Source organism: Hyperoodon ampullatus (assembly GCF_949752795.1).
Source record: "Hyperoodon ampullatus genome assembly, chromosome: 17".
Taxonomy (NCBI): Eukaryota; Metazoa; Chordata; class Mammalia; order Artiodactyla; family Ziphiidae; genus Hyperoodon; species Hyperoodon ampullatus.
In genome coordinates, this window is record NC_136930.1 from 41,045,935 (window position 1) to 41,071,969 (window position 26,035).

Genomic DNA, 26,035 nt, shown 5'->3' on the forward strand with positions numbered 1-26,035 from the left:
TTAATTAGGCTGAATCGTGTTCTGTGAATATCAGCTTTTAATTCTTATCATAAAGAATTTATTCAACTGTGGTGACCTAAATGGGAAGGAAATCCAAAAAAGAAGGGATATATGTATACGTATTGCTGATTCACTTTGCTGTACAGTAGAAACTAACACAATATTGTAAAGCAACTATACTCCAATAAAAATTAAAAAAAATTTATTCAGGTAGGAAGAAAGATCAACTGAAGTGGGCCTTTTAGAGTGGCTAATTGTTTTAAGTGAGCAGTTTTCTTCTGAGGAAATTAGGCACCATTTTAAACTGCACTGATTTATCTTTAAGAAGAATATGTACAGTAAGTTTTCAAGCATCATAAGGGAGTAGAACAGTGATGTGTCTGCATTATCTTGGAGGAATAGTTGGGGCCGTGAGACCCAACTCCCTTCATTGTCCCCGCCCCAGAAAGCCTCTCTCACAGTGTCTGTTTTCACGCCTCTCAAGTAGAGGCAGACTAGAGCAGCCCTCTCCCATGTGGCTGTAGGCTTTCTTCCACCCTGTGAGGTTAATGCACTAAATCATCTGTGTCCCCGAGAGCCAACTTCCTTAAACATCTTAGTAGTGAATCCAGGTCTGACTCGGGTATCAGGAAACATTATAAATTTGTGGGTTTTTAAAAAATTACATAAGGGAATTCCCTGGCAGTCCAGTGGTTAGTACTCAGCGCTTTCACTGCAGTGGCCCGGGTTCAATCCCTGGTCAGGGAACTAAGATCCTGCAAGCTGCATGGTGCAGCCAAAAAAAATAATAAATTTAAAAGATTAAAATAAAAAAGGACATAAGTAATGTATTGCAAGAAAAAATAGAAAATAAAGCCAGTAACTCATCCTTTGGGTCTCATCTTGAAAGTCACTTCCTTCTGGAAGCCTTCTATGACCCACTAGTTTGGAAGAGATTCATTTTATGTTGTACCATAGCAGAGCATACCATAGCATCCCAATCAAGGCTCATTTTACACTCTGGTTCCTGTGGCTTTTCTCTTCTGTAATCTCCTAATAGATAAGAAACTCAGACAGAAACTGTGTCTGTGTTCCTTCCCCAGCACCTGGCACTTGTTTGGCAAATAGAACGAACTCAAAAATAGTTACTAGAATAGGAATAAAATAAGCATGAGAGGAATTAAAACCACCTGTAACCCCACCCACGGTGATTGTGACTAATTCTTAACAACAACTCAGTGGGGCTCAAGCTCCACAGAGACCACTTCTCCCAGAGGAGACCACTGGAGAAAAAAAAAAATCTCATTCCTATAGACTGTGCAAGGGAACAAAGGGAGGTCTCTCCTCCATAGACCCTATGAGCGTGTCTACTGTGGGGCTGGGGCGCCTTCTAGAAGTTGTAAAGGTGATGGGCAAAACTCAGCAACACGGTAATAGAAGGATTGATCTCTGAAGGAAAATTAAAGGACAGCTAAAATGAGGGGCTAGCTGATGCTCTGCCACAATTTGCAATCAAAAGGAAATGACATTCTTAGCTCTATTCTTGTGATCAAGTTCCTTTTATGTGAGCCTAATTCAGTAGGGCTCTGAATAAAAAATTAAATCACTAGATGTGCCTCTCCCTTGAATTTTCTCTTTTCCCTTTCCTAGTAGATCAATGTATTGTTAAAACCGTCAGTGACCAGGACTTCACTGGTAGCGCAGTGGTTAAGAATCCGCCTGCCAAGGCAGGCGACGTGGGTTCGATCCCAGGTCCGGGAAGATCCCCCATGCCACGGAGCAACTAAGCCCATGAGCCAGTACAACTGATGTGTTCTTCAACTTCCTGGGCACTTCAGATTTAAATAGAGCCCCTGAAAGGCTGTATGTGATAAAGCATGTTTGTCTTGCAGCCTTTACATTGCAACAGTAAAGCCTTGCGCATTTCTCTGTAGTGGGGACCACAGACACTGGTCCAGAAGTCCCCACCAGCAGGTTAAGTCCTGCAGTGGAAAGTAGTAATCAGAGGAGGAGTGTGAACTCCAGAAAAGGTGTGTGAAAGCACAGGAAGAGAAGCTGAGGAATGGGGCAAGAAGCCCCCCTGCCCATGTGCGAGAGACCTGGTTCCAGGAAGGAGAGTGTTTCAAGCAAGGTGTGCAAACATGGAAGAGAGGCAGTCTGATTCAAAAAGAGACTAAATGTGTTTGCATGAGGACTCAGAACTAAAACCTGATGTAATCCACATGCCATAGAATTGTATGATTTAATGGTTCTTAATATTATTCAGTGTCTTGCAACCATCACCACTATCAGTTTTAGAACATTTCCATTAACGCCCAAAGAAACTCCACACCCATAAATAGTCACTCCCCCTTCTCCCCCCAAACTTCTCAGCTCCATGGATAGTCTGGAGCTAACGGTGAAGCACTGTGGGTCTGCACACTCTCATCAGGCCTGGCCAGGGATGCTGAGCTGTCTTAAAACTTGCTCTAGCTAAAAACGCTCAGCTCTTTCACACTTTGGTTATTGCATCTTCTTTTCTACATGTTTTGGTTCAGAGCTAGTGTACATATAGCCAGTAATGTTCTGGCACTTTCTGTACTTGGAACTTGCTTTGTCAATTCTTGTTTTAAATGAGTCAAGACATTTCCATCGCTGCTTTTCAGAGAGTGCTTGACCAACAAAAAATTGTTCACTTCATTGCATTACATCTTATTTTTCTCCATCTTACGATTTATTGTGTCTCTCAGCAGTTCACTGCCTTATTCCTTATTCCTTATTCTTTCCACTGGACCATCTGTAGCATTCCCCCTTCTGTTGGATCCCGGTAATAACCATGTTCCAGTTATTTTCTTCAGCAAGAGAGAACGTGGAAAAGCCACGTTCGTTCTTCTGATATTTTTGTTATTCTTCTGATATGTTTGTTATTCTTGAGTTTATTGAGCTTTGCCAGCATGCTGGAAGGTTTTATAGGACAGATACACATACTCATTGCCCAAGTATCTTGCAGTCTGATTTAACACCAGGCAACCGATGCAGACAGAGACTCAGTAATGGCGTGGCGAGAAGGCAGTTAGCTGAGTGTCACAGGAATGAGGCTACTGGCTTCTAATAGCAGGTGGCTCTTTGCCAATTCCTGGGCTTCAGGAGGCAAGAAGCAGCAGTCTGCGTTGCTGAGTGATGCTTCCACACATAGCAGGTCCATCCTCCACTTCGAAAGTGGAAACTAGTCTCCAGGGAGACGGGCAATGTTTCAGCCTTGTCAATATCCAAGGAAACGAGTCAGATTCCGTTCAATCTTGCCCAGGTTTTAAGGCTCCCCACGCCATCCTATTAGCTCATTCTTGATAAGTAGCCTCATCAGCCTGATTCCACAAAAAGCACTCTAAACTCCAGGTTTAAGGCCACAGCAGCTCAGTCTCTTCCACAGCACGGCATAAGGAAGATGTGTAAACAAGCTAAAGACCTGGTTCCTGCCCTCGGGAGCTCATGATTCAAGACAACATAAAAACGTGAATCCTCTTTCCAAGGTGGATGAAATGATTTAGAAATCATTTCACTTGGGATGATGGTGCCATCAGCCAGCCTGTCCTCAGGGGGACCTCTGACATGGAACTAGCTGTCCACATTGATGGGGCATCTGGAAGGAAGCACTGCCCCATGTCGGAGGGTTCCTTACCCAAGGCTGGAGTGGAAACCCAGCCACGGCTTGGCAGGGCTCCCCTCTCTACCTTATCTCCTGTTCTGACCAACTGGCAGGTGCCCCAAAGGAATGACAGCTCCTCTCCCAGGGGAGACATCCTGCCCTTCTGCTTGAGTGGGACAGGGACGGGCTCCAACAGTTTACATGTGACTTAAACATCATCAGTCACCTAGAGAAACAGTGCGAGTGAGGTGACATTGCAATTTTAGATTCTTCCTCATTTGTGTTCTGTGGAGCTGCCCGTTGTGGCCCTATCTTGTCAATAAAATTGATGTTTCTATTTTCAAGAAAAAAAAATTCAGTACAAAAGTTATTTTAGGCTATGAGTTCTGTGAGCCAACCTGTCTGCTCTTTGTTTTCCTTATATTCTGGTCCTCTTCTCTTTGATAGAGTCTCATTTGAATCTGCCCTCTAGGAAGGATTCTAATGTGCAACACAAAGCAAAACAAAAGTTCTAATGTTTGCAAGGAACAAATGAATGCTTAGGGCCTCAAAGTCTGTATTTGAGGCTATTCATGAATGTGAGGCCTGGGTCAAATGACTGCCCCCCCAACCCCCAGCCTCATTCTGTTCCATAGTAGACCCCCTGCAGAGACAGAGAAGTGAGCTGAACCCAGTATAGCTACCAAGGTGTAAGTAATTTAAAGTTACGGATTCTAACTCATGAATTCTAAGATACTACACGCCCTCGTTCTTGTCTGCTTGTATGAGTGCCCATCTGAGAACAAGAAATCATACTGTTTCTGAATAAGGTTCTCTACGTTAAACCAGTAGCAGGGCCTCTGGCAGAAAAGGCAAATTTGGGCTTTCCCCAGCAGCCTTTTTTATTATCAACTTGCATTCACCCTAAAGGTAACTGGGAAACTAAGCCGTTGTTTTTTCTTACTTGATATTTCAGGATACTGAACTCGCTTTTGCTTCTTCTTCTTTTTTTTTTTCCCCAGCAGACCTGAAGATCATTCCACGAGGTGAACAACTCACTGACCTATTTGACTTGGCCGCAGGCATGCTTTGTACAGAAATTTCCTCTTCTGAAGAATTCTGATAGAACTCCCTGGGCAAAAACATCCATCTTAGTTGGCATACACCAGAATCACTGAAATCTGTTACTACTAAATTACAATTCACTAAAATTTGTGAGGATTTCGGAATTACTATTGTTTTCCTGGTTAAATTACTGGATCATACTGGTGTCTTGAAATAAGGCAACACATTTAAACTGTAAGTTTCCATAAACTGTAACTTAACTTCCCCAGCTCCTAGGGGATTTTCACTGGCCCAGACTCGGGAAGAATTTTCATTTGTGGGATCCAAGACTTCAGAGACCAAACATTTCCTGAAGACTTTCCTCTGCTTTCTGACTTCCACCTACCTCCTCCCAAAGACATACAAAGAAACTATTTCTGATCAGTGCAGGCAGCCAAGAGTGCCCAGTGGGCCTAAGGTGCAGGGTAAGGGAACATGAATCCAAGATTCTTTCTTGGCCTTAGGATACCACTGAGTTGCCCGATGGCTTGAGTATGTTGACCCCTTGCCTTATGGCTAGGATTTTAATTACCCACCTGGAGCTTTCCTGAAAAAATTGATTTTGTACAAGGTTTTTACTCATATTCCAGAAACCAACTCTATCATCAAATAGGAGTGACAACGGTTTGGAGTAAAGGCAGCCAGGAGGACTTAAATGATCAGATTCTGGCACCAGACATTTTGAAACGTGTTAGTTCTGCTGCCTCTCCCCCATAGCTTGTTAAAACCTGAACTGAGTGGTTGGGTTAATGGTTTGGGGTTGGAATTTTGGAGCAATTATTAGGAGATGTCCTAGCCTGTTGTAAAGACCCCACTCACCCCCAGCTGCCCAGGAGCAGGGAGAGCTGGTAGAGTGGCATTCCCCAGCCCTTTCCCTGCCACTGACCAATCCTGGCTTTCACATCCCTCCAAAGTTCCCTTGGGGACCTCTCAGGGCACGTTCCCCCGCTTTACAAAATTGCAAACATCTTTGCCCATAATTTCAAAAGTCTTGCCTGGACTAGACTTTCTCTGCTCCTTCAGGGTAGGAACCTTGTTTCCTTTCCGTCCTGGCATCCTTAGTCCCGTCCCCACCCAGGGGCCTGGTCTCTGGCCAGTGGACGCTCTGTTAATATGAACTGGCACCGGTGTTCTGGGCACTGCCAAGAGAGCTCCTGGCACTTGTCACCAATTAGCCCAATTCTAACCACTTTCTTCTTCATCACCGTCACCGATGGTCTCCTCCTGTAGATCATGACCCCCAGTTCAGGAAACAGGACCCCCATCATGCCTTTCTCCCTCCAGGAGATGCTCTCCTCCGCTCCCCACCCCACTCCAAGACCCCAAAACTCCTTGTTTTTCTGAGCCTGCGTGCGGCTCCAGACCCCTGGAGTCCGATCCCCGCCTGGGCCTGGGGACGGACCCCTCAGAGCGAGGTGGCAGCAGGCAGGGCGCGCGGCCAGGGTGCCCAGCTCCCGGGGCTGCCTGCAGGGTGGGGCGGTCCTCGCGGCCTATCCCTCTCCGCTCCTGCCCCATCCCCAAACAGTACACCCCTCCTCCCGCCGGCCCGCTCCCCACCCTCCGCGGCGCCGCCTCCCCCGCCGCCTGCCGGCGCTGGCCCAGAGCCGCCCAGGCAGCCAGCGAGCGAGCGGAGCGCTCTGGGATGGGACTCGGAGGAAGCGGCGAAAGAGGAGACAGCTGCAGCACCTCGGGCTTCTTCCTCGGCTCCCACGAGCGATTCCCGAGGAGAGCCGTGGCTCTCGGAGCGGCGAGGAGGCCAGCGACGAAGACCCGGGAGGCTGCGCCCCTGTCTCGCTTCCCAGGCGCCGGCGGTGGCTGCAGGTGAGCGGGGCGCGCTCTCCCCGGGGCCCTGCCTGGCCCCGCAGCCCCGAGGCGCAGACAGACAGACGGACAGACAGGCAGAGCTTGGGCACCCACGCACGCGGGCGCGCCCAAAGGCCCGCGCCCCGGCCCGTGCGGCCCCGCGCGGCCTCTCCCGCCGGACGCCCCGGGCCCCTGGCTCCCGACCCCTCGGGGCAGAGGGCGAGAGGGAGGGCGGCGCTGCGGGACCCCCGGCCGGGGCCAGTTGGGCCGCCCTGGCCGGGCGAGCTCCGCGAGCTCCCTGAGCCCGGCGCAGCGCGCGGCAGCCACCCCGCAGTGCCCCGTGGGGGCGCTGTGCCCCGCCGCGGGGCCGCCCAGACCTGGCCTCCACCGACCCCGGGAAAGGGAGACTTGTTGAGCGGGGATGCGGTGTGATTGCTGTTCAGCTGGCCAGCGGATCGATTCCGACTCCCCGCCTCGGTCGGCTGGTATTTTAATGCCCGTGTCATCTGCATTTTGTTCTTGGTTCTCTAGGACAGCTAAAGCTCCAGCTTCCCTACATTGCGGAGAAAGGAAGGAAAGGGGAGGGCGTTTTGTGGTAGTTGCTAGAAACCCCGAGGGCAGTTCGGAGAGAGGACAGAAAAATGGGGACCCTGTCTCGTTAAGGTCTCCTGGACTGGACGCCCAGGAAGGTAGCTCCTCGGGAACACACACTCCCGCCCGGAACAAACCCAGTTGACCAAGTCCCAAATCGTCGTAAATCAGGGAGCTGGGCTGCATCTGCACCAAGTGCGTTTAATTGGTTTCCCGCTGCGGGGGTGGGGGAGGGGCATGGTCAAGACCAGAGACTCTGGGGTTGGCTTGCTTAGGTTCAGACCCCGGCTGTGAGTGAAGCTTACAGGTTGGCAACTTTGGAGTTACCCAACTGCTCTATGCCTCACTTTCTTCATCTGTCCAATGGGGTTGATAGTACCTAAAGGGCTGTGAGGATTAAATTCAAGTCCTTAGAACAGTTCCAGGCATTTTAAGATTGGTGATTAGCTCCATCACCTGTCTCTCCAGAAAAGCAAGGCGTTCCTACAAGCAGCCACTTCCTCTCCAAGTCAGGAAGGTGGGCCCTCTGTGGGTACGTGAGGGTGGCAGATGATCTACATGTATTTAACTGGAGTTTTCCATTCAGGAGTGCATCCTACACGGTTCTCCCTGCCTGTTTCTCCCAGCCTCAGAAAACCATATTGCTGTTCCCTGGTTTATGGTCTGGAAAGTTTCCTCTCAGCCCCTGAAGCTTGGTCCCTTAGAAGCCCCTGTTGAGAATGCAGGTAGATATTTGTTGGCTTTTCACCTTCTGTTTTCCTATCTGCCCAAACTTTTAGTCCTGCCAATAGAATTCAGTCAGACCTCTGTGTTGCCAGGCGTCTCTTTTCTACAGATCCAGGGTTCCGGGCTCAGGAGTCCAGGCCCTGGCAAGCTGGAGGCGCTGAGGCCTGAGCTCACTGGCTGGAGGTACCAGCGTCCACTTCTGAGACACCCTCAGATGGCTGTCATGCTCTAAGCTCTTACCAGCATCACCATATATCTGTTCAGCAAGAGGTAGTTGAAATGAGGCCCAAGATTTAAAGAAAAGGAAATAGAAGATTTCTCCTTGAAAGGTAGACAGGAATAAGAGGATCACTGAAGGTTCTACAGAGAAATCCCACAGTTTTCCTAGAATCAGCTCTGCCTGGGGCAAAGAGGGAGTGCCAGTGTAAACGCTGGCCTGCAGGGTGTTGGGTGTGAAGCTGGGTGGGAGGTGAGAAGCAACATGGTGGGACTCAGGGGTGAGCAGCTGAGTTTGAGACCAGCCAAGTGAGCCAGAGCCTCGAATGCTACCCCTGGGCCGGGACTGGCTCCCCTCTGGTTTTTAGCATGTGTGTTTAAGAGAGCCCTTTCCTGGGACTCCCTGTCTTTAGGGAAGCTCAGGAGGGCACCCCTGTTTAATGTACATGTGGGAATAAGTCAGGAGGGTCAGAGGAAGAGGGAGGCTGAAATGCCAAGCATGGAGTGGAGGCTATCATTGCTGTTGCTAATAAACAGTGCCAGGGAAGCCCTTCCAAGGGACCAGTTGCCACTTGGAGCTCTAGCCGTGAGGTCATCTTTACACCCTTCCACGTGGCTCGTTAGACAGCCACCACTGCCTTACCTGGTAGGACCCTGAAAGAGACTCAGAAAGAAAGGCGGGGCTGGGCTCCATCCCAGAGGCCTCGGCTGTTATCAATAATTGGTGGTAATGATGCTGACAGTGATGAGAGGTTGTGGGAGTACGACCCTGATCTTGGCACCTGAGGGACCTGGGTTCCAGTCTCAGCCCTGCCACTCATTACCTGCAAGGATTTTGGAACATTACTTAGACTCCCTGCCTCAATTTTCTCATCTGTAAATGGGAATAGAATTGTTGGGAGAATTAAATTAGTTAACATACATGAAGTGCTTAGTATAATGCCTAACTCAGTGTAAGTGCTCAATATTTATTACCTATACTTATTGTTATTATTATCTGAGCCTCAGTTATATCATCCATTAAATGGGGATGATATGATCTATGTCATAGTGTTGTTATAAGGGTTAAATGAGATAATTAATGTGAATTAATCTGCCAGTGCTCGGAGTGAGTTGATTGAAAATAAGATTTTTACTGAACTATCTGCATGTAAAGTCAGTGGCTGAGCAGGTGGACTAGCTAACATTTTTCGAAAATTCTTTTTAGAGTATTGTCAGAGAAAACTTTACTGTTGGAGACCGTGGCTCCATCCCCATTGGAATACCCCACTGCTATTTTAGGTTATTGTACTAGTTTCTTATTGCTGCTGTAACAAATGACTGCAAATTTCGTGCTTAAAACAACACAAATTTATTGTCCTTCAGTTCTGGAGGTCAGAAGTCTGAAATAGGTCTCACTGGGCTAACATCAAGGTGTCGACAAGGCTGTGTTCCTTCTGGAGGCTCTAGGGGGAAATCTGTTCCCTTGCCTTTTCTGGCTTCTGAAAGGTGCCTATGTTTCTTGGCTCCTGGTCTTTTCTTCCATCTTCGAAGCATAGAAGCTTCCAGTTCTTCTCTTCCTTCCCCCTTCTCCCCCCTTCTTCTCCTTCCCCCCTTCTTCTCTCTTTTATAAAGACCCTTGTGATTACGTTGGGCCCACCTGGATGATCCAGGCTAATTTCTCCTTCTCAATATCCTTAGCTTAAAATCACATCTGCAAATTCCTTTTTTCCACAAAGGCAACATATTCACAGATTCTGGGATGATTAGGTCCTAGACATCCTTGGGGGCATTATTCTGCCTAATAAATAGTTATTATTAGAGAAAATGATATAAAGCAAAGGATTTTTAAAAAATATTTATTTATTTATTTTTGGCTGCGTCGGGTCTTAGTTGCAGCACGCAGGATCTTCGTTGAGGCATGCGGGATCTTTCCTTGTGGGTTCAGGCTTCTCTCTAGTTGTGGCATGTGGGTTTTCTCTCTCTAGTGGTGGCACGCAGGCTCCAGGGTGTGCTGGCTCTGTAGTTGTGGCGTGCGAGCTCAGTAGTTGTGGCACGCGGGCTTAGTTGCCCCGTGGCATGTGGGATCTTAGTTCCCTGACCAGGGATTGAACCTGCATCCTCTGCATTGGAAAGCGGATTCTTTACCACTAGACCACCAGAGAAATCCCAATCAAAGGATTTTATCTCACTTCTGTTGAGGGCTTATCCTTGCACCTTCCCAGTTAGGTGAGTTTGTTTTCACTTGTCTTAAAGATGAGAAGCTCAAGACCACAGGGGTCAAGACTATGGGTCAAATCTTTTGTGAGCCCTGGGTTGCTTCAAACTCAGTTCTGAAGTTGCTACTTTCACAGTTTCTCCCTTTCTTTGACAAACCCTCAACTTTTAACACTAGCCCCTCAGAATCGTCTCCTTTTCCCCATCAACAGTGTTTGCTGATTTTTTCTAGCTCCTTCTCCTTCTCCATTTCCATTGAAATACAAAGAATGCCCCCATCCCTAAGATCTCCTCTAATAAAATTACCACCTCTCTGAAATTTCCAGACAATGTCTGTATTAGTTTCCCATTGCTGCTGTAACAAGTTACCACAAACTTAGTGACATAAGACAAGTTTATCGGAAGCAACCTATCCATCCATCCACAGATGAATGGATAAAGATGTGGTATATATGTACAATGGATAATTACCTAGCTATAAAAAAGAATGAAATAATGCCATTTTCAGCATCATGGATAGACCTAGACATTATCATATTAAGTCAGACAGAGAAAGACAAATATCGTATGATATCACTTACATGTGGAATCTCAAAAAATGATACAAATGAACTGATTTACAAAACAGAAATAGACTCACAGAAAGAAAATAAACTTATGGTTGCCAAAGGGGATAGTGGGTGCGGGGGGAGAGATAAATTAGGAGTTCGGGGTTAACATATACACACGACTACATATAAAATAGGTAGACAACAAGGACCTACTATGTAGCACAGGGAACTACACTCGATATTTAGTAATAACCTATAATGGAAAAGAATCTGAAAGAGAATATATATATTCTATATAATATATATATGTATAACTGAATCACTTTGCTATACACTTGAAACTCACACAACATTGTAAACTATACTTCAGTTTTTAAAAAGTCTATTATCTTATGTTTCTGGAAATCAAAAGTCTGAAATGGTTCTTACTGGGTGAATTGTTCCTTCTGGAGGCTTTAGGGGAGAATCCATTTCCTTGCCTTTTTCAGCTTCTAGAATCTTCCCTTATTGCTTGGCTTGTCGCCTCCTTCCATCTTCAAAGCCAGCAATGTCAGGCTGAGTCCTTCTCATGCTGCCTCACTCTTCTGTTTTTAAGGACCCTGGTGATTGTGTTGGGCTCACCTGGATATTCAGGATGCTCTCCCTATTTTTTTCTATTTTTTAATTGAAGTATAGTTGATGTAGGGCATCTCCCTATTTTTAAAGTCAGCTGATTAGCAACTGTAATTCCCCTTTGCTGTGTAACGTAACATATCCACAGATTCTGGGGATTAGGACATGGACATCTTTGAAGGGACATTATTTTTGCCCACCCCAGGGCTTGAGAAGGAGTTCCAGGTCAGGACCAGCTGTGCACCCTCATTCTTATTAACACCTCTTCCAGAATGTGCACAATAGCCCACTCAAGAGAGAATACCCATTAGCCTCTCTCTAAAATCTCTGCTGCAGCTCACATCTCTCCCTGAATCCCTTTGTCCATGGCATGATCAGAGAGCAAGGGTGGCAGGAGTAGCACTGCACACTTCACTTGTTAAGTAAATTTTTAATCAAAAGAACATGTAAAAAGATGCACAAACCATAAGGGAACAGTGCAATGGATCTTTTGCAAAATGAACACTCTCACGTGACCATCTCCCAGATCGGGACCCCAGAAGCCCCCCCTTTGTGCCCACAATTACCCAATTAATTATCACCTCCCCCTGAAGGTCACTGCTCTTCTAACTGAGTTTGCCTGTTTTTTAAGTAAATTTTTAACTGAAGCATACATATAGAAAGGTGCACAAATCTGGCGTGTAGCTGGATTATTGTTCATGAATGTGTAGTCAGCATCCTGAGTAATCAGCAGAACATTCCCAGTACCCCATAATGCCCCCTCACACCTCCTTCTGTGCACTGACACCTCAAGTGTAACCACTATCCCGATTCCTAAGACTGTAGATTCATTTTGTCCATTTTGAATTTTATTTTCTTCAATATTATGTTTGTAAGTTTATGATGATATTGCACCAAGTGGTAATTCACTCGTTTCTATGGTTGTATAATAGCCCCACCACAGTGTATCTGTTCTCTTGTTAAGGTTGTTTCCATTCACACTTCAATTTGAAAGGGAGTGATTCCCTCCCTGTATCTCCGTTGTCCTAAACTCAATCCAACCAGCGGCGAGTAAGAGACATTGTATGGAGCTACTGGGCTGGAACGGAGGGTTAATGTGTGTGTGTGTGTGTGTGTGTGTGTGTGTGTGTTGGTGGAATGGATGGGGGTGTTTCTGAGGTTAACATTGTAAGACAGGGCCAGATTATGGGACTTTGAGCCCTAAGCTAAGGAATCCGGATTTTTTTTTTTTTTTTTTTGCGGTACGCGGGCCTCTCACTGCTGCGGCCCCTCCCGTTGCGGAGCACAGGCTCCGGATGCGCAGGCTCAGCGGCCATGGCTCACAGGCCCAGCCGCCCCGGGGCATGTGGGATCTTCCCAGACCGGGGCACGAACCCGCGTCCCCTGCATCGGCAGGCAGACTCTCAACCACTGCGCCACCAGGGAAGCCCAGCAATCTGGATTTTATCGGCTTGGTATGTAGAAGTCACTGATCGTTTTTGAGCAGGCACATGATAAGCATGGTATTATGTTGGGAAGATTGAATTCAGCTGGTGCCAGATGGAGTCAATAGGAGAGACTTAGAAATAGTCAATTAATTAAGATTATGTTCAACTCCAAGTTATACAAAAAACAGAAATGACAGTGACTTGAAGAAGGAAGTTTATTTCTGTCTAGAAGCCTGGAGGCAGCGTGTCCAAAGTGAGCATGGGGTAGGGGACCCACAGTTTTGTGCCCCGTCACTTTTACCATGCAGCATGACTTCCATTTTCATGGTGCCTCGTGGTTCAAAATGACTGCTGGGTTTCCAGCCAGCAGGAAGGACAAAGCAAGGTGCTCATCCCCCCACCCCTCCTTTATGGACACGTCTCTGAAGTTGTACTCGCCGCATCCACTTCCATCCCCCCAACCCCCATGTAGTCACCTGCTAGGGAAGAAGGGAAGACTGGGCATCTTGGTCTTTATTCCAGCCCCATTACGTGTCCAGTTAAAAAGTGAGGGTTCTATTACTAAAGAAGGAGGGGAGGATATTGGGGGGCAGCCAGCAGTGTCTGCCAGGACCTTTGTAGTCTCTCCAATATGAATAAGGGGCAAGACTAGGGCTGTGACCTTGGGATGGATGGAAAAGGGAGAAGGCATGCGAGACATCACGTGGTAGAACATGGTGCTTGATTGAATGGAAGGGAGAAAAGGTAAGGTAGGAATGACCATATGTTCCAAAATATGAGGTGAGGGGTTTTTTTTCCCCAGAAAATGATTCCTTGGAAAAGAGGAAATTGCTGTATATGTGAGTCCTTGCAAAGTCTCTCAGAGTATGTGGAACTCTGTGAAATATGTTGAACAAAGTACTATTTGGGGAAGACACGTTAGTTAGCTTGAAATGTCCTCAATCAGTGTGCTGATTTTGAATGCATGTAGAAGTCAATGACCAAAACAGTAAAAGAAAAATCAACCCAAATTTAGTCATTATTCTTCTGGGCACAGTTTCACAATTGCAAGGGCTGGATGACACTGGATACGATACTTTAAGAGCAACACAGTGAATGAGTAAGTTGCAGAGACGGTGAATTTATGCCTCCAGGACATATTAAAAAACCCAACAACTGTTCTCATGTTACATAAGTGGGAACTGGTGGTCTGAGATAAAATTTCCAGTGACAGCATCATATATAGATTCAGAAAGTGCTGTATCTCAGACAACCTAGAAGTAAAGATGTCAGAAAACAAAAACATCTTTAGCGTTGATGAAATACAGATGTTAGAGAGGCAAGCATTTGAAAACTGTTTTATGACATGAAAGAGAGAAAACACTGTTTCCTGAAACATTTTTAATGAATAAAACATTATTTCTAAATGAATATGTATTTTTTAATTTTGAATGTTTTGAATATGCATGTATGACTAAATGGATACTTTAATTATTATAACTAGATATTTCATCTATATCATTTAAAAATTGTATATTCAAGGCCAAGAAATCTGGGGCAGAGGCTCCTCCCATCATAGGAGAGAGCCATTGGGGTTGCCCGCATTAAGGCAAACAGAGTATGTAGACGAAGACCTGGGCTCGGCCTTGGCAGTTGTCAGGTGCAGAACTAGGGCCAATTAGATTCAACATTTACTGATCTTTTGTTGATCAATAAATGTGTTTATTCAACATTTGCCTATTTTCTAAAACTTTAGTTATGAAATTCAGCATCTAGCACATGGGTGTGGTTTCAAGGAACAGTTCAGAGTCTAGGCAGGGAGACAGATATGGAAACAAGAAAAAGAAACAGTGCTAGGGAATTCCCTGGAGGTCCAGTGGTTAGGACTCTGTGCTTTTACTGCGGTGGCGTGGGTTCGATCCCTGGTCAGGGAACTAAGATCCCACAAGCTGTGCAGCGTGGCCAAAAAACAAAAACAAACAAACAAAAAACCCAGTGCTAGAGCAGACAACAAACCCGTTGTCGGGGTGCCTAGAAAAGTCAATCCTTGCTGAAAATCAGAGAACATTTTAGAGAGTATGACTTGAGCCTTTAGGAATGAATGCGTTTTTGAATAATACAGAAGGTAGACCAGGCCAAGGGACCAGCATGGATGAAGGCACCCACCTAGGACAAGAATCTGAATGCTTTTGGCACCGGTAGAGGGGCTGGGGTGCACGTGGGACTGCCATGGTTGTAGGGCGGGCAGTGGTCTGTCATGGAGGGCCTTGAACATGAATGTTACACAGTAAGGCCATAGGTGGGTTCTGAGCAGGGAAGGGACAGGACCCAAGGCAGGAAGAGCAGTTCCAAAGCTTCTGGAGAAGTCTGGGTGAGAAATAGACTGGAGCATTGCTGCAGTGGCAGGAACCGTCAGGAGGGCTGGAGCAGGGAGCCAGCAGAGGCGGGAAAGCGAGGGCTTGTGCACCCATGAATGTGATGGTGACGCAAGGGAGACATGGAAGCTGAGGCCGAGTTTCCAGTCCGGGTACCGGAGCAGATGGAGTTACCTTGACCATGAAAGGACTTGAGTCTGTATCTGGAAAGGCTGTGGGCTGGCAAGCAGGCCTTGACCACTGGGTGAAAGTCACAGAAAGCCAACATCAAGTCAACATCTAAATGTCAACATCTAAACGGAGGTTGGGCTCCATTTGCCGGCCCTGTGGGAGCTGGGGATTCTGGTCTGAGGTGGGAGACAGGAAGGAAGGCTTCTGGGGCTGCTGCGGCCCCAGCCCTGTGTAACTGGTTCTCACTGAACACAGAGTAGTTAGTATGCACACTTGGTGTGCCAATGGAATGGCCTTTGAGGGAAAAAACTCTTGAATATGATGTCTAAGAACTTTCAGAATTGGAGAGGGGACTCAACATCTCTTTTTTAGCAAGTAGGCTGGCTGCCTGAGAGGTGGCGGGGCTAGAGTCTTGGCTTTGTCACTTAACTAGCTCTGAGACCTTGGAGAGTGTCTTTCTATCTGTGGCCGCCGGTGTTCCTCCCATGAAATTGGGACCTCGTCCACCTCACAGAATGACTGTAGGACCAAATGAGATAACAATATACAAGTGCCCAGCTCACTGCCTGGCCCATAGTAGGCACTTAGAAAAATATTAGTGCCTTAGCTCCCTTGTCTTCTTGTGCAGGGGCAAGAAGAGGGTGTCATGCCCATCTTCCTCAGGGGAGCGGCGTTGTCCTGTCCTGGGCCCCTATCCTGTCCTGGGCCCCTGTCCTGGGCCTGTGGTCTGGTTTAGGCTGAGAAACGCTGCTTCCAGACCACGCCTCTCATTTCCTGGCTGACTAGTTAAAGCCCAGAGAGTTCAGTCACCTAACTGAGGTCGCAGCATGTTGTGACAGAGCCAGGCCTCTCCTCTCAAGGCCCACAGCACATAGTGTTGGCTCTGATGGGATGCCACGCGTCTGTCGATTTACTTGAAACAGTGATGCTTAGAACAATCTCCTTCTCTCTCTGCCCCACCCTCTTAGTAAAGCTAAATGAAAAGACTCATTGTCTCATGGAGAGGAGAAAAATTGCTAGAACAAAAGTCAAAGCTGTTTAGTTGTTTTAAAAATATTCTTTCCATGCCCCCAAATGCTTCATGGAATCTGTTCTGATTGAATTAACCTCTATTTCTCAGCAGAACAATTCTTCTCATATGCCTATCCATATGTGAAAGGAACTGTTTCTCAAACATCTTTTTGTTTTCCAGTTGGAACTGGCTCTGGCTCCTGTTCTTCAAATGCTAGAAGCTGTAAATGCCCCCCTGAGAAACAATGATTAATGTGGGCTACGTGTACTGACTTATTTTTTTCTTGTTTCACTGCCATTGCATTTGTTTTAAAAAAGCCTCTCTTGTCTGATATGAATATTGCCATGCTGGTTTTATGTTGACTTGTATACAGTATCCTTTTCCCCATTCTTTTAGTTTCTATTAAACAGCTTTTTTGAAGTCAAACTTAAAACAATAAAATTTATCACTTTTAAGTGTATAATTTGATGAGATCTGACAAGTGTATAGAGCCATGTAACTTCCACCATAATCATGATGTAAGCATTTCCATCACCCCCGAAATTCCCCTCCTGCCCCTTTGTAGCTGACCATCTTCTCCCATCCCACCCCCTGGAACCACTGATCTTTCTGTCATGGAGTTTTGCCCTTTGTTGAATGTCATATAAATAGAACTGTTCAGGATGTATTCTTTTTGTGTCTGGCTGCTTTCACTCAGCCTAATTATTTTGAGATTCACCCATTACATCCTTCCTTTAACTGCTGAATAGTAGTCCATTGTATGGATGTACCACAATTTATTTATCTGTTCGTTAATATATGGACATTTGCGTTGTTCCCAGTTTTCAGCTTTTACAAAGAAAGCTTCTATGAGCATCTGAGTGTAAGTCTTTGTGTGGGTGTGTTTTTATAGCTTCTGGGTAAATATCTAGGTTGCTGGTTTGCCCAGTTTGCCCAGGACTGAGTTTTCTGGGATGAAGAACTTTCAGTGCAAAAACACAGGCAATTCTAGGCAAACCAGACCAGTTGGTCACCCTGTGCTGTCTCATTCGGGAAGTGTATGTTTAACTGTATGAGAAACTGCTAAATTGTTTCCCTAAGTGGCTATACCATTTTGCATTCTTACCAGCAATGTATTAGGATTCCAGTTTTCCACATCTTCGCCAATACTTGGTTATATCAGTCTTTTTAATTTTTGTTATGCTAGTGGATTTGTCATGGAATGTCATTGTGATTTTTAATTTGCGTTTTTCTAATGACTAAGAATGTTGAACATCTTCTCATATGTTTATTTGTTAGCTGAATGTCTTCTTTGGCAATGTGAGTGTTCAAATATTTTGCACATTTTCAAGTAGGTTGTTTGTCTTTGTGTTGAGTTATAAGAGTTTCTGTCTGGAGATAAATGATATATCAGACAATGTTTTGTAAATCTTTTCTACCAGACTGTGACTTGCTTTGCCATTGCATTTTGAAAAAAGAACATTTAAAGAAAAATATTTTATTGAAGTACAGTTGACTTACAATATTGTGTTAATTTGTACTTTACACAAAGTGATTCAGTTATACATATACATACATTCTTTTTCATATTCTTTTCCATTATGGTTTATCACAGGATATTGAATATAGTTCCCGTGCTATAGTAGGACCTTGTTGTTTATCCATTCTACATATAATAGTTTACATCTGCTAATCCCAAACTCCCAATCCATCCCTCCTCTCCCTCGGCAACCACAAGTCTATTCTCTATGCCTGTGAGTCTGTTTCTGTTTTGTAGATAAGTTCATTTGTGTCATATCTTAAATTCCACATATAAGTGATATCATATGGTATTTGTCTTTCTCTTTCTGACTTACTTCACTTAGTATGATAATCTCTAGGTCCATTCATGTTGCTGCAAGTGGCATTATTTCATTCTGAAAAAGAGAGTTTTAAATACTTTTAGATACTAACATGTATTTTTAAATTATGGATTTGTGTGTCATTGTTTTATTAGAGTAGTCATAAGAAAGCATCAAAGTTAATATAAGGTACATTAAATGGCTCAGTATGACAAAAATTAGCAATGTGTACTTTATATTAATTGGTTTGATTGCATAAGGATGATAATAATAAGTAGCTATCGCTTCTTGAGCACTTACTATGTGTCAGGCAGTGTTCTATGTGCTTTACATATATATGAGCTGATTTAATTCATACAACGAGGTTTCTTCATTATCCCCAGTTTAAAGATGAGGAAACTGAGGCAGAGAGAGGGAAAGTAACCTTCTCAGGGTTAGACAGCTAGAAGTGTTTATTTCTGTTTATTTTTAACTTCCTATCCCTCACCTATCTTCAGGGCCTTTTGGTTAGCCATGGTGACTTGAAAATGCAAACATTTCTTGAAATCCACAGTAAACCCAAGCCACATGAAGTGGTATTTGTTTTTTGAAAATGATAATTATCCACCACATCATGCTCTAAATGTTTGGATTTATTGCAGATGTGTCAGGATGGACGTGCGCCTTCAGAGCATGTTGTATACATTTTAAAAGAAATAAACGTGGACTTTGTATTTGCTCAGATGAGAGGAAGGAGAACATCATTAAAATAGTAAATCACATATAAATGACATAACACACTTAGAATGTCACATAAAATGTGATAAATACCAAGGAAACTTGACAGTAAACAGTAGGTTTAAGATAAGAGAAAGAGGCAAAATCTTTTTTCTTCCTTTTCTAAAAAGGAATCTCACAGATTAAGCTATGAATAGGGAACCGTCCAATTAGTAAAGAGTTTAATTTGTTTATAAGGGGTGGGCAGTAGTTATCTGTACTGAACTAGCAACTCTCTGGAGCTTCACGCCTTTATCAGCTGCATACCCTTGGGCAAATTATTGAACTTCTCTAGTTACTGTAAGAATTAAATGACTTAATAAATTTAAAGCACTTGGGCAAGTGCCTGACACATAGTAAGTGCTGAATAAACATCTGCTATTTTTAATAGAATTTTAATGCATAGTGAAGAGTGAGCTAAATCAACACAGCAAGTGTGAAAAACTGTGGACTTTGAAGGTCGACAGGCCTGGGTTCATCTCCAGGTCAATTTCTGAAAGCAGTTTGCTGAGCAAACAGTTCACTGAATTATTGAGTATTATTTTTTCATGTTTTAGGAAGTGGTCCCTGCCCCTGCCCTGCCCTGTTTCCACCTCTGATGGTGAAACAGCTATGGCCTTTCATGAATTGCCTTCTGGGGACTTGACTTGCAGCTAATCAAGTTTTCTGATAATCAGTGAATCGGCAAATTAGCCTCTTACCCTGGGTTTGAATCCTTACTTTGCTACTTACTTTAGCTGGGTGACCTAGGTCAAGTTACTAAACTTCTCTGAGCCTCAGTTTCCTCATCTCTAAAAAGCAGAAATAATAATTCTGATTTATGCAAGATAAGTATGAAGATTGAATGAAATCAATTGGGTGAAATTGCCAAGCACAGGATGAGGATTTAGTAAAGACTTTACAGGCAGATGATCTTCCTTAAATGTTCTTCCTCCATAAATATTCCCTCCTCCTCACTAATTTGTATAAATTAATAAATTGCTATGACACCCACATAGAAACTAGAAGAAAAATACGTTTAAACCTAGTCCCAGGATATTGCCTTCTCCATGAGGGTTTGCCAGGCAGAACAGTCAACATCATTCACCATGTGGAAAGTACCTTTCTCGTCCCAAGTGAAGCACTGAGATTGGCCATCCCGGGAAACCCTGGATCTGACCATGTCGCTTCCCTGCCCAGAATCTTTCCTCCAGAGCCTTCACACCAGCTACTCTCCGGGACCAGTACAGAAAATGGGTAAAGTCTGGTCAAGAGTGTGCTACTCTGGTTGAAACTCCCTCACCCCTGCGGATATCTGAAACTCAACTCAAGAGTCAAAATTCTTTCTGCATCTGAGAGCTTTGTGCTCAACGTTGCGTTTGATCCTATTCTTCTCTGGTCCCCTAACGCTGTTGCTTGTTTGCTTGTCCTCACCTCCCCATGTGTGCCAGACACTATCCTGAATGCTTTTGTTACATGGATTAAGTCACCCAATTAACCATATTCCCACATGGCATGCGGAGTTTAAGCAGGTTGCCCAAGGTCACACACAGTTAGCAAGTGTCAGAGCCAGAACACTTCAAAGCCAGGCGGTCTGGTGCCAGGGTCCAAGCCCTTAAAAACACTGCACCACGTTCCCTCTTAATACATGTGTGTGGAAGGCAGGGAGGCTGGGAGGCTAAGTCATGCTAACTTATGCAACCGTATATGTATTCCTTGGGAAACATATATATATTAATTTGTACCATCCACTATTATTAGACTAAGAAAATATTGTTACTTGGAATCCTCAGATGTAGTTTTTCCTTTTTCAAATGCAAGATATAGAATGTGACTATGAATAATTAATAATGAACTTGACTGAAAAGAAACTCCAGGGTCGACTTTTTTCCCCCAAGTTTTCCATTCAGTCTTACAGTGACCAAAGTGACAAAAAATTCCAACTATGCATGCCCTGCTCAGAGTATCCAAGAACCTACCAGTGGGTCTGAGGGTCATACACACAAATGGAATTTTCAGTACAAGTGGCCTGTCTGATCTGGGGAAAGGCGGGGGGCGAGTCTGCAGCACCTACCATTCAGGGAGACCCAGAAACCTCACCCAGCCCTCTTCTCGCATTGTGTTTGTCACAGCCTTGCCCCTCTTTCTCTTCTTGAAGATGGAAAAGATGCTGCTGGGCTGCTTTCTGCTGATCCTCGGACAGATCCTCCTCCTCCCCGCTGAGGCCAGGGAGTGGCCTCCTTCCAGGTCCATCTCCAGAGGGAGACATGCTCGGACCCACCCTCAGACGGCCCTCCTGGGTGAGTGACGGGGCTCCACCTACAGAAGTACGAAGAGGTGGTCGAGGGTGGACCTCCAGACCAGGGGATGGGTGTCCGTCGGGACAGCTCTCCCAGCCCTGGGTCCCGTGTTGGGCGTGCTGGGGGAGAGAGCATCTCATTGGCAATGAGTGCGTCCTGAGTTGAGAATGTGGTTGTACACGGGTTTTCAAATGAAATTAAACCTCTTCTATTGCAAAGCTTTTCATTTAATCTGAAGCTCATGACTTTTCTCCAATAAGCAAGGGCACGAGTTTTCATCTGAAAAAGTCCTGGTTGGACTTACCTGGACAAGGAGGTTATGAGAATTTTTTATTGGATTTGTCTGGCTAATCTGTGTTAATAATGCTTCCCTGCCTGGCAGCATGGGAAGAAGAGCAGGCGGGTTTGGGGAAGGTGGGAGCTGGCACGAAAGAGAGGTGGGATCAACATATTAGAAATGGAAAATGTTAGAGGTCTATTAGGCTCACCCAGTGAACGTGTTTTCTTCAGGTGAATTCTTTTCTTTCTCCAAGAGGAAGGAAAGGTCCTGAAAACACACAGAATATAGATGTATGGGCCTGGTTCTAAACATGGGCTCTGGAAAGCCTAGGATGCGGGGGTAACAGGAAGGCTGGCCAGTGGAAGGATGGTGGGTTTTGGCATAGACCTGGCTCTGGTACTGACCAAGTGTGTACACTTAGGCAACATGACCTCTCCGAGGTTCAGTTTCCTCATCCATAAAATGGGAATGTTAATGCTGATCTTGGAATATTTTTGTGAGGAGAAAGCAAGATAATTAATATATGTAAATTATAGGTATGCAGTGAATGAAAGCTTTACCACAACCATCATTCCATGAAGTTGTTCTCCAAAACTGTTTTATATTTGTACCCCCTAAAATCTCACCCCCCTGTGAAGGCCACGGAGAGAACTGCCCAGTGCCTGGTCACCTCAGCATCCGAAATGACAGTTAGAGACCAGAGGAACCAAAAGCTCTGTTTTGAGAGGTCAGAACCTTTACGGTGTTAACCTAAACAATGACTCCATGATGCTGGGCCCTCCATGTCTTTAGTCTCTTGAGAATCTTTTTCCAGTGACATAAACATAGGACTTCTGCAAATGTGGAAAGGACTGGGGGATATTTAGTACGCTGATTAAAGGGTTTTTAAAAAAATAAATTTCAAGATGATAAACAATACCATCATATGATAAACATATCTATCTATCTATCTATCTGTCATCTATCTATCTATGTATCTACCATCTATCTATGTATCTATGTATCTATCATCTATCTCTCTGTCTAGAAAGACAGAAGTGGTGGAGATGTGTAGGCCCATCCCCACCCCCTGCCTCTCTCTCTCTCTCTTCTCTCCCCACCTCCGACACATACTTGTACACACACATGCACACAAACACACACTCACACACTCTCATACCCCCTCCCCCCCCACGGGGCGTCCCCTAGTTGTCAGCATTCACTGCCCTCTCCTTCACCCTGAGCTCAAGCTCTGAGGTAGAAACCCCTTGTCTTCGGGGGTAAAAGAGCCTGTATTGCTAAGGGCATCCATCCCACGTCCAGTATCCTCCCCCTCCCCTTTTCTCATTTGGTAGGAGAATGTGTCAGGGACAAAGAGGGGGATGGGATATGGCACATCTCTGCCCCACAGGGGATGGCGTGGCCGCTCCCTGACATGCTGGAGGGCTGCTTGACTTGGGAACATGGTGAGTGAGTGAGAATCGTGAAACCAAAGGCAAACACCGCAACTCTGGCCTGGATCCTCTAGTGCCACCTGCTTTTGGTCTACCTTTGACAGCGAACAGAGATGGAGAAGCTGTGCTTGTTGTGGTCCTTGCCCTGATCACTTTTTTTGTGGCAAATCATTTTGGCTGTATTTGTGATATCCACTGCATGGTGTATTTCCCCAGTTACTTGCTTGCATGGGGTGTCTCTGAAAGTTTAAAAGAGTAGGAGCAGAATTGTTTCTTAGGTTAATTTTTCATTTGAATTTTCTGATTAAAAAAATATATATTTATATTTGGGCTTCCCTGGTGGCGCAGTGGATGAGAGTCTGCCTGCCGATGCAGGGGACACGGGTTCGTGCCCCGGTCCGGGAAGATCCCATGTGCCGCGGAGCAGCTGGGCCCGTGAGCCATGGCCGCTGAGACTGCGCGTCTGGAGCCTGTGCTCCACAACGGGAGAGGCCACAACAGTGAGAGGCCCTCATACCGCAAAAAAAAAAAAAAAAAAATTTATATTTATATCTAAATTCAAGCCAGAGGCCCAGTAACAACTTGAGCCAGTTTAAAAAAATAATGCATATATTTATCTGCCCTCCTATGACTGTTTGCATGTTGTTCGGGCGGTAGCCTGTGATGTGTGTCCACGTGGGCTTCCCTTCTACTTCATTCATTCATCTGGACTTTCTGCTTTGTGCCAGACATGAGGGGGTTAAAGAACAACCACCATCAGGAAGCACTTGTGCAGTGGGGGAGACAGACGTGTAAAAAGGTCACTAATTTGGTGGAGTCGGTGTGCAACGGTAGAGGCATAGCTAAGTTACAGCTCTACTCTGCCTGCTGTAGGCTCAGTATAAGAAGGTGGTCTCAGGACCCTTGTACACTCAAACATTATTGAGGATACCAAAGAGCTTTTATTTTTGTGGGTTAAGTCTGCTGAGGTTTACTGGATCAGAAACTGAAATGGAGAACTTTAAAAACTATTAATTAATTAATTTAAAAATAACAATAATAAACCCACAACCTAACCATAATGTAAGTAAAAATATTTGTATAATAATATTTTCTAAATAAAACAATTGTGAGAAGAATGGCAGGATTTTACATTTTTGCAAATCTGTTCAGTGTCTGGCTTAATTAAAGACAGCTGGATTCTCATTTCTCATCCATTCAGTCTGTCATGAAATATTGTTTTGGTTGGGTTACATGAAGAAACTATGGCCTCACACAGACATGTAGTCAGAAAAAGAAGATGTCTTTTAATAGCCTTTTCATGTGATTATGGATATTCTTCTCCGATAGGACACCAAAACTTGACAAATGGTAGTTCCTTAAAGCTTAACTGCAATGTGGAATCTAAAACCACATTTCGAACGATGTTCACACATAAGAGAGTTAGAGTATAAAAGGCAAACATTAGTACTGTTACAAAAATAGTTTTGATCTCATGGACTCTGTGAAGGGGGTCCCCAAACCACACTTTGTAAATGGCTGCTTTCAGGAAACATTCCTAGGGAAAGTTGAGTCCACGTGGAGCTGGGGGATGAGCTGGCAGGAGAGGGGTGAGGATGGAGCACGGAGGCGGGACCTGGTGAAGCCATCGGGGCCACCCTGTCTGTCAGGCAGGTGGTCTGAGCTGGGGACGAGCCCAGAGGAGTTCGGAACCAGCTCACTTAGGACCTCACGGGCTCTGACGAAAAGTCTGGGCTTCATGCTGCAGGGGTGGAAGCCCCTGGAGGACTCTCAGCTGACAACAGTGGCGATCACTGCTGACTCCTTTTCTACCCCCTACTGTGCCATCTGGACTGCCTAAGCCTTCCAGGGCTGGGGCAAAGGGCAGGGAGAGCCTGCAGTCCCAGGCCACCAGGAAAACCAGTGAGCACATTCTCCAACTCAGAGTCCCTTCAAGGCAACTATGCCGGCTGGTGGAGTTGGAGCCGCAGGGTGTGCTGTCCGCAGAGCCTAAGCTCACGGAAGCCTTCAGGTTCTTCCCTCTGCACCCATCCTGCATCAGTGGCACCCGTCCCCTCCCAGACTCTTCCCTAAGGTCCCCTCAAGGTGGTGCTAACTGGAAGTCCTGTTGCTTCCCATCCTTAACTGCTGCCTGCTTTGCTTGTGCACATTTTTCTCTTTAGTATGTCGCAGTCATATGGGGGTGGACCTGTCGCCAGGGCAACCAGTGGGGGCGTATCAGCCTTTTCGGAGACCTTCGCCCCCCTTTGCCCAAACTCCCACTGTACTGGTGACTCCCCTCACTCCTGGGATGAGAGCGCACACTCAGACTGTCTGCGCTTCAGCCCACTGCCTCCCGTTTCATCTGTCTTTTAAAACCAAGTCTTGTTGACATGTGCTTTCTTTTCTAAATTTACCAGCCTATCTCATTTTATTTCTACTTCCTTTCCCTATAATAGATTCCCCTTTTGGATCAATAGCACCCATGAAGAATTCATGCTTGTGGGGTTTTTTAATATTAAAAAAATTAAATTTAAAAGGAGGGTGACCCCATAGTGTGTTCAGGGGATGGTGGGAGCTGACACTCCCTCCCCCCACACACTCTGCTAGGAAAAATTCCAGAGGTGTGCGAGGGTGGAGGTCACAGAATTTAGTGCAATTTCTCCATAGCAGTTAATTTACTACTTAAAAATAAAGCTAATAAAGCTAATCTAAGAACTCACTGTATACAGCCCCAAATTCTGTTCCTTGGAAATCACAGTACATTAGGAGGCATTTTTTTTTTTTTTTTTTGGCGGTACGTGGGCCTCTCACTGCTGTGGCCTCTCCCATTGCGGAGCACAGGCTCCGGACGCGCAGGCTCAGCGGCCGTGGCTCACGGGCCCAGCCGCTCCGCGGCATGTGGGATCTTCCCGGACCAGGGCACGAACCCACGTCCCCTGCATCGGCAGGCGGACTCTCAACCACTGCGCAACCAGGGAAGCCCAGAGGCATTTATTTTCAATTCTGCATACATCTCTAATTAAACCTGACCTCAAAACATGAGTAAGAATGCAATGTGTTTTGTATGAGGAGCTGAAACCGCCTAAATTAGCAATGTGACTGAAGGAGTTGGCTGGCATAAGTGTAAGAATGTCCTGCT

The 26,035-nt window shown here is 45.4% G+C and overlaps 1 protein-coding gene across 1 annotated transcript in view; it reads left to right on the forward strand.

Annotated features, from left to right (window-relative positions):
• Positions 1 to 6,378: 6,378 nt before the first annotated feature.
• The window catches only part of MATN2 (matrilin 2), a 154,307-nt gene continuing 134,650 nt past the window's right edge, over positions 6,379 to 26,035 (forward strand). Inside the window, exons 1-2 of the mRNA XM_079722824.1 lie at positions 6,379 to 6,508; positions 21,060 to 21,201. Of these exons, the coding sequence (XP_079578950.1) occupies positions 21,060 to 21,201 (142 nt within the window). The 5' untranslated portion in view covers positions 6,379 to 6,508. The remainder of the gene's footprint in view (positions 6,509 to 21,059; positions 21,202 to 26,035) is intronic.